General features: G+C 55.1%; 1 protein-coding gene across 1 annotated transcript; it reads right to left on the reverse strand.

The window, feature by feature from the left end:
* Window positions 1-1,431: 1,431 nt before the first annotated feature.
* Window positions 1,432-7,971, reverse strand: LTO1 (LTO1 maturation factor of ABCE1). The gene is made up of 5 exons (XM_081241531.1): window positions 7,808-7,971; window positions 6,326-6,431; window positions 5,149-5,219; window positions 1,871-1,988; window positions 1,432-1,587 (listed from the first exon to the last, which is right to left on the reverse strand). Exons 1-5 carry the CDS (start codon window positions 7,855-7,857, stop codon window positions 1,519-1,521), a joined length of 414 nt encoding a protein of 137 aa, XP_081097657.1. The 5' UTR covers window positions 7,858-7,971; the 3' UTR covers window positions 1,432-1,518.
* Window positions 7,972-8,635: the final 664 nt, after the last annotated feature.

The following is an 8,635-nucleotide window of genomic DNA, read 5'->3' on the forward strand; positions in this document are numbered from 1 at the left end:
TATTAATGAAACACGCAGACACAAACACAACAGAAGGCTGTTCGGTGCGACCCTGGTACCTCAACCCCAAATATCACGGAGAAAGGAATGAATTCGCTAGATGTCGCATCACAAATGGTCCCAGACGGCCTTTTGCTTTAAAATATACTCTTTATTTTTATTTATTTATTTATTTTTGTGGTACGCGGGCCTCTCACTGTTGTGGCCTCTCCCGTTGCGGAGCACAGGCTCCGGACGCGCAGGCTCAGCGGCCATGGCTCACGGGCCCAGCCGCTCCGCGGCATGTGGGATCTTCCCGGACCGGGGCACGAACCCGTGTCCCCTGCATCGGCAGGCGGACTCTCAACCACTGCGCCACCAGGGAAGCCCTCTTTTTTTTTTTCAATTATAAAAATAATACATTATCCAAACAGATTGCTTAGGAAGCACAAAAATCCACCCAGGAAAACGACAACAAAAGCCCCTCCGTCCCACCAGCCCGAGATAAGCGCTGCTGGTGTCTGTGACGAAGGCGCACCTGAGGCCGTGCACCACGTACAGATGATGCCTTTTCAGTCCGGGCAGAAGACAGAAAAACTCACACTAGAAGGAAGGCTGCAGTAAGGCTCCAAAGTTTCTGCACACTTAGAGTCTCCTCCCCTTGACCATTTTTGAGGCTGCAGAGCCCCACCCACCCGGGGACACAGGAAGAGCACGTCCCGGCTTCCTGGGGACAGGGCTGGCCTCTGCTCCTCAGCCAGACGCCCACGTCCATGGCCACATGAGATGCCCCAGGGCTCCACGGGGCATAGCGGGGACCTGCGGGCAGGGACCCCCGAGACTGTGGGTGCGACCGTGCATTCCAGAGCGGGCACCAGGAGACAGGGCTGGAGTCCCAGCTCTGACACCCACTGCCCTCGGACCAGGCAGTCTCTTGGGCCTTGGTTTCCTCGTCTATAAAATGGGAATAACAGCTACCTCGTGGGCTCCTGAAGGGACTAAATAAAACACGAGAAGCAGGTCACAGCACTGGTGCATCTCAAGGGTCAATAAATGTCACAGCACCCATCACTCCTTCCCACTAACCGGCTTTGCGTCAACCCTGTGCCTCTCATTTTTTAAAAAACTGTCCCTCTGAGCACTGACCAAAGCCCGGGCGGTCAAGGGGAGGTTTATCCTATCCAGAGCCAGCCCGAGTCTAGATCCAGCCAGGCCTGCCAGGTGACAAGAACCCGTGAGCCAGGGGCCTGGACCCTGGACCAGAGAAGACCAGCCCGGTGAGGGCTCTGCCAGGGCCGCGTTCACGCTGCAGAGCAGACAGGGCCCAACAAAGGACAGGCCTATGTGGAGGGGCCCCGTGGGGGGCACGGAGGCCACCCGGCAGACCTCGGGGGAAGGAAGCCCTTTCAGCGGCCAAGCTGGAACCCTCCCTGCAAAACAATGAATCCCCCATCATTGTTTTGCCTTTAATCACATTTTTAAACACTTAACATACGAACATCTGTTCCCTGATGTTTCGTCTTTGTGCGTCTGTCATCCTCAAAATGAAAGTCCGGAACCTTGTGCACTAATTTTAAAGTCGGGCTGGACGTTTAGTAATGAACAAAGCTGAAAACACAAAAGAAAAAAAATGTCTTTTTAAATTAGAGCAGAACTCTCTCTCTCTAGCTGCAGCTCTACTTGTCTAGGTCACCACCCTTAAAGAACTTCTCACACCTGTTCCCTAGATGGTCCTCGGTTTCCTTAGATCGACATACAGAAGGATTTGCTTTACTGACCATTTATATGTTACTGGTGGCCCCAAAACCATTAGCAAAATGAGCCCCCAGGGCTGCCCCAACTACATCTGAGAAAGGCACCCTGATCAAAACGAAACACACAGGACACAAACCTGCTTAAATTTCCCTCTAATTCTGTCTAAGTCTTCATGAAGTTTATCATAAGTAGGGTCATCATAAGGGAATTTCTGAATCATTCTAATCAACGATTCTAAGACCTTCATCTTTTTGCTGTAAAACACAGAGATAAAGACTTTTAGTCCTTTGCACACAACAGGCTCAGCTTATGTAACAGCGATGCAGCTACATGGCTTTAAAGTGGTCGTGCTGAGCACGCCTGGCCTCGGGCGCTGGTGACTCACTTTGTCGTCACACTAAACAACCTTTACTCACCTGGCAATGTGAGCCCACCCACACCGCATCCGGACATCAAGAGCGAACCCACCTTACAGGGACAGCTCCATCCGGACCCAGCGGCCAAGGCAACACCGACAAGCACGCCGACCGCCAGTCCCCAGGTCTGGCCCCAGAGCAGACAGAAGCAGACGGGAAAGAGTGCTGGGCAACCTGCTCCGGACCTGGGGATTTTCCAGGATCTGCAATCTTCACGCTCACAGCCTCTGGGAGTTTAACAGCAGGTAAACCGGCAAGTCCCCTCCATCCATGGGGCAGAAACCAGTGGCTGGTGTTTGAGTTTGGCTCCCTCTCCCAGGAAGACAAGGAGCTCAGCTAGTGGGCGGCCTGGAGCACAACCGCCCCAAGGCACTCAGGTATTTCACTCTCTCTGAGCCTCAGCGTCCTCATCTGTAAAATGGGGCCTTAACGGCCACCTCCCAGGCTCTCAGGAGGATAAAGCCCAGAACGTGCTACAGAGTAGGGGCTCGATAAACATCAGTCTCTTCGCTTCATCTGGGAGGGTGGGTGCCCTCTGGGTCATAGGCAAGCGATACTGCCGAGCCACCTTCCCAGGACCACATCTGATCCCCAAGGTGTCAGGAGCACGCCAGATATCTGATCCCTGGGAATCCTGAAGGACTCATCCTTAGGATGAAGCAATAGCCATTCAAAGTGACCAGGACCTGCTCACATTTGTGGTTTTTAAACCAGTTTAGAAGGACTATGACGGCCACCTCTTGGAGAAAATACAAAACTGCGAAAGGTCAGCGTGAGTTAATTAAAGCAACAAAGCACTTGGTTTCCAGGGAGTTGGAAGGCAGATGCCAACATGCGGGAAACGGCTGTACCTGCCACAATACAACGACTACCACCCACTCCCAACTCTGCAAGCAGTGACGGGTCATTCCTGCCTTCCCGGGTCAGTGAAGCTACTCCAGACACACCCAGCCCATCCCACGGTCAAAGCCAGTGCATGTCAGGAGGGTGTGACCCGCTCACGGCTGGTGTAAGGGAAAAAGCCTTCACCAGACAGAGGAGCGTCTCAGGGTGGGTCAGAAAGCTATGGTCACCTGATGGAAAGGTCGCCATCCTTCAGGCTGAGACAGGGCTCTCCACACAGCCTCTCTGGTGTTAAAATTCCCTCAGCTCACCGAATGATAACACACATGGCAGGTGTTTCTCTTTTAACATCCTTACGTGAAACATAAAGAAGCAGATCCTCTGCCCGCCTTCTACCATTTAAAAAAAAAACTGTAGACTTAGAAAATCCAAAAACCATTGCTCTAAGATAAAGGGTTTCAGGCTGTGTTTCAAAGGGCTTCCCGGGCTCTGCAAGTGGGGTGGGGATGGCGGGGCGGCGGGCCACGGGCCCTCTGATGGACAGACCGGGGGCGCGGCTTTAGGATGGGAGGGAACCCCTGCCCTGGGGTGGGGGTTGGCAGCCCCCAGCTGTGAGACCCTTCACACCCAGTGCAAGGCCCCCCGTGAGCCGCAGATCCCGGTGCAGGGAGAGGGGGAGGCTGCTGAAGCATTCCGAGTCAGTGCGCCCCACCCCGCCTTCGTGGACCGGGAGCGGGGAGCCACGCTCCACTCCGACAGCCGCCCAGTGGCGCCCGGACTGTCCCAACCTGACCGCCAGCTACCCGCCCACTCCCACTGAATCTTCAGAGGAAACTCTCCCCAAGATGGCCCTCGGCTGATGGACGAATCCGGTCAACTCCCACTTGCTCAGTGACAGGACAAGTCAGAGAGCAGGCGACCCCACAATCCCCCAGACTCTGTCTTGAGCATCCCCGCTCTGACATTTCAATATGGCTGTGGCCCAAGTTCTAGAAATTCAAAATATTCCAAATAAGATGACAGGTCACGTGGATGGGGGAATGCCAGCTTCCCTGCTCTGTTATCCACTCTCCTGGCACCCCTCCCAGGCCAGGCAAAGCCACCAGACATCAAGATGATGCAGAGCAGCGCCGAAGCCCAGTGTCGGCTCCCATGAGCGGCAGGACGGCCTTTCACATAAGGGTGCGTTTCCAGCTTAAGAGTGAAGACCGGGGGTGGGGACAGGGTCCTGGGGCTTCAGGAAGCAGCACCCAGCAAGAGCACGCTCCAAAGGCTACAGATGGGCTTCCCTGGTGGCACAGTGGTTAAGAATCCGCCTGCCAATGTAGGGGACACTGGGTCGAGCCCTGGTCTGGAAAGATCCCACATGCCGTGGAGCAACTAGGCCCGTGCTCCGCAGCAGCTGAGCCTACACTCTAGAGCCTGCGAGCCACAACTGCTGAGCCCGTGTGCCACAACTGCTGAAGCCTGTGTGCCTAGAGCCCGTGCTCCACAACAAGAGAAGCCACCGCAATGAGAAGCCCGCGCACCGCAACGAAGAGTAGCCCCCGCTCGCCGCAACTAGAGAAAGCCTGCGCACAGCAACGAAGTCCCAATGCGACCAAAAATAAATTTAAAAAAAAAAAAAGAAGGCTACAAACACTACAAATAACAGCTCATGGTTACTTAGTGCTTCCAGGTACCCGACACCTGTGAAACACATGAAATGGGTCATCTCATTAGCAGACCTTTCAGCTACATTAAAAAACCCAGTGACAGGAGAGTCACCATTTCTGAGCCCTGATCATACCACGACTGTCCTGCTCTGCTTGTTACAAGCTCAGAGGAGAGATGAAGGAGAAGATAGTCTCATTTTCATCGTGGTTTGACTGGCAGGGTAACTAAAAGCCACTCAGCGCCCTAAGGTCTCCTCCAGGGGGATCTGAGGACCCTTGGGAAGTAATAACAACGGATGTTCACCCAACACCAGAAATGTGCCCAGTGCTTTCTAGTTACTATTTCCCGTAAACCTCATGACAACACTTCAGGTTCAGCCTGGTTATTTCTCCATTTTACAGATGAGGGGACTGAGACACTAACCGCCCAAGGTGAGAGTGAGCTATGGAACCGGAACTTCGCGTCCAGACACCGAAGAAGAAAGAATGCTCAGCTTTACCTGTCTTTCTCAGTGGTGCAGCCGTGCAGGAGACATCTCCAAGCAAAAGCAAAACCTTGGTAGCACCCGATCTGTGAATTTACGAAACATTCAAGAGTGAAATGACTAACCGACAGCTATATTTGATCTAAGTATCAAGCTCTCAAAACAAAAAGGGGGGCAGGGGCCCAGGGGGCAGTGGTGCTTCTTCTCTTGTTGTTCTGGAAGCACCCATTGGGCACCAGGCTACAGAAGTTGGAGGTCAAGTCACCAGCGGGGCAGCCAGCCTCCAAGGTGGCCCCACTGGGCCCCACCTCCCCACCCCCTGGTAATCCTGCCCTGTGCGGTCCCCTGACCGGATCGGGGTGACCTTGACGAGCAGGAGCACACACAGGAAGAGGCAGCACATGACCTCTGAATCCAGGCACTAACAGACAACGTCACCTCTGCCCTGCCAACGTGGGTCACCTGCACAGTGTCGCGAGGACACGCAGGCAGCCCTATGGAGAGGTCCACGCGGTGAGGACACCCGCGTGAGCAGCCACCTGAGAAGTGGCTCCTGCAGCCCCAGCAAGCTTCCAGCTGACTGCAGGCTGGCTGACTCTTAACTCCAGCACCCAGAGACCCTGAGCCGGAACCAGCCAGCTCAGCAGCTCCTGGACCACAGACCCTCAGGATCCATGTGAGATAATAAGCACTGGTTGTCTTAAGCCCACGTGTCTTGTGCTGATTCGTTTTGCAGCAACAGACACCTAATACAGTCCTGACGGCCTCAGACGTTACTGTTTAGGGCCAGCTATCTCCATAAGTGAGGGCCAATCTAGGTCGAAGGGCAGGAGAAAAGGAAAATCAGGAATTTCAACAGAAATATAAATGGCATGTTTTCACATGACACAGGGTGCTCACTCTCTGGGGGAGGATCCAGCTGGCTTAAGACACAGGGCAGCACCAGACACTCGACGTCGCCTGAGGCGAGGGGGGACGTGTCTTCTCTTTCTCCAGCCCACCTGACTTCATCATCTCCACACAGCAACACCCTCCGCGGGTTCTGTTCTGAGACGATTTCTCCGTCAACGTTCTATCTAGCCTACGGCCACGTGAAGAGGCCTGAAGTGGTGGCTCGATCGTACTGATCATCAAGGCAAATTGTCAATGGTAAGAGAAAAGGATTCCTTTCTAAGTGGGGGGTCCCACTTACCTCAGATCCGATTTTAGCTCCATGTAACGTGCCATACTGTCTTCCTTCAATCATACCCAAGCTACTTCCTTCTTCGTAGCCTTCCTGATAACCTTCCCCGTGAAACCTGCAACAGAGAAGAGGAAGCATGAGCAAATGGAGAAAGAGCATTCTTCCTGCAAAAACCTCCCTCTTCCACATTGCCCAGACCTAGCAAGACAAGACCTAGTACTGTAGAAAAAGAACAAAATTTAAGCCAGAAAACATAAGTTCCAACCTCAGCTCCACCCCTCCCTAAGTCTCTCCGTCTGGCAAGTCGCTGTAATTCTGGAAGCCCAATTTACCTCTTCTACAAAGAGGAAGGTGGGCAAAATCAGTGATTCCCAAACCTGGCAGAATATCACAAACACACAGGAAAATTTCAAAGATACAAATTCAGGGGCCTCACCCCTCGTATTCAGTAGGTCTGGAGTAAGGCCCAGGAATCTGCTTTGCAAACTCTCCCCGGTAATTCGTCTGCAGCCAGGTCATCGAGCCCCAGTCCTGGGTCTGTAAGCTAGACTGCTTGGTCAAGGGCTTCAAAAAAAACAAAAACTCTGCAACATGTACCGGGCTTTCCATCACATCTCAGGAGACTAGCAAGGAGAAACGCCATCAGATGATCACAAAATGTACCGTGACCGTGGCGCCTGCAGTAGAATAAAGGCTCTGACTTTGAAGGCCCAGCAGTGTAACTGGCACCATCATAACCTGCAGTCACCAAAGTGAAAGGGGTGTGCTGGGGCACCCAGTGAGGCCGAGGGGATAGCGCCCACGTACTGGCTGTGTGGCCCTGGGAGTGACCTTGCCTCCTCATCTGAAAGACGGGGTGAAGGATAGGATCCACTTCACAAGTAAGGCTAAAATAAATAACTGGATACAACGCTTAGCTCAGCGTCCAATTCACAGCAAGCTCCAAATACACACGTCAGCGACTGTTTACTGTTCACTCTCTTCCTTAACTGACATCTACTGATGTCTCAAGTGGGCAGGGCACTGGAAGACAGCCACAAAGCAACCAACAGCTCCCCCGCGCCCCCTCGTCACAGTCCTAGGCGCTCCCCGGGGGCTCAGGAGGGAAAAGGATGACGCCTGACACATTTAAGAGCATGTCCGTGAATGCTGCCGTATGTCCTACCACTGAGGAACAAGAAAAAGGGGCAGCGCCCAGATGGCAAAGGTCCGTCCCACCCGAGGAAGAACCGTCCCTGGAGGGAGGCAGTCACCAGACCGAGCAGACGCGTGAGGCAGCCCCGGACGGGGGAGGGTCTAGAGGAACAGCTGGGCACATGGCGCTCGCCCGAGTGACCGATGAGCAAAGGAGAAGCAGCAGCATCTCGGGCCCTCCCGCACCAGCCGCCTTCTGAGCCACAGCGCGTTCCCCCAGGGCCCGGGCGGCCGCCGCAGCCCAGCGGCTGAGAGCAGACCTGCTCGGGTGGGGGCCCGGCCCAGCCCCCTACCCACCTGTCATCCGCCATCACGATGGCGTCGAACATGTCGTGACTCCCGGCCATGGCGGCAGCAGGCCCGCCCCTCGAGCTCCGGCGCCAAGCGCTCCGGCCGCAGACCCACGAGCCTCGGGCACGGACGCACCGCTTCTGAAGAGGCGAAGTCCACTTCCGGGGGCGGCCGCGCGGCGCAGGCCGGGTAAGGACGGCACGCGGGAGGGCTCAGCACGCGCCGGCGCGGGGCCAAGCCGCGTGCGCGGCGGCGGCGCTGGGCGGAGCTAGGCCGGGACGCGGCCCCGCCCCGAGGCCTCTTCGCCTCGCTCCCCGGCTCCCGCCAGGAGTCAGCTGCTCTCCGCCTGGAGCATCCACCTGGCTGTGGGGGTGGGGGTGGGGGTGGGGTGACCTGTGACCTCACCGTCACAAAACCAGGCAGATGCAACCGAACTGCCAAAAGCGGCTTGGAAGGAATCGGGGGAAAAAAATGGAAAAGTTACCAAAGAACCAACGCCTCCGGAGGCTCTGCCAGTGGGGTTTTGAGGGGAAAAGTTCCAGGAAGGGCAATTCCCGGCGTGGAGGCACGACCCAGAGGAGAGTGGCCCGGTCCCCCACCGACCCCGACCCAAAGCCAGGGGCCACCCTCCAGGACGACGTCAGACGTGAGACCCCGCCTACAATGCCATTAAATCCATGTTAACAGTAATCCAGGGACTGCAGGCCTTTGTCCAAGAAACGCAGGGCTGATCCGACCCCAGGGAAAATGAAACAGCAGCAGGTGACAGGGAAACAGCCTGGTCGTCTTAACACTCGCTGGGAAAGACATTATACATGTTGAAACTTAATTGAA

Source organism: Mesoplodon bidens (assembly GCF_964165515.1).
Source record: "Mesoplodon bidens genome assembly, chromosome: 7".
In the NCBI taxonomy this organism is placed as follows: Eukaryota; Metazoa; Chordata; class Mammalia; order Artiodactyla; family Ziphiidae; genus Mesoplodon; species Mesoplodon bidens.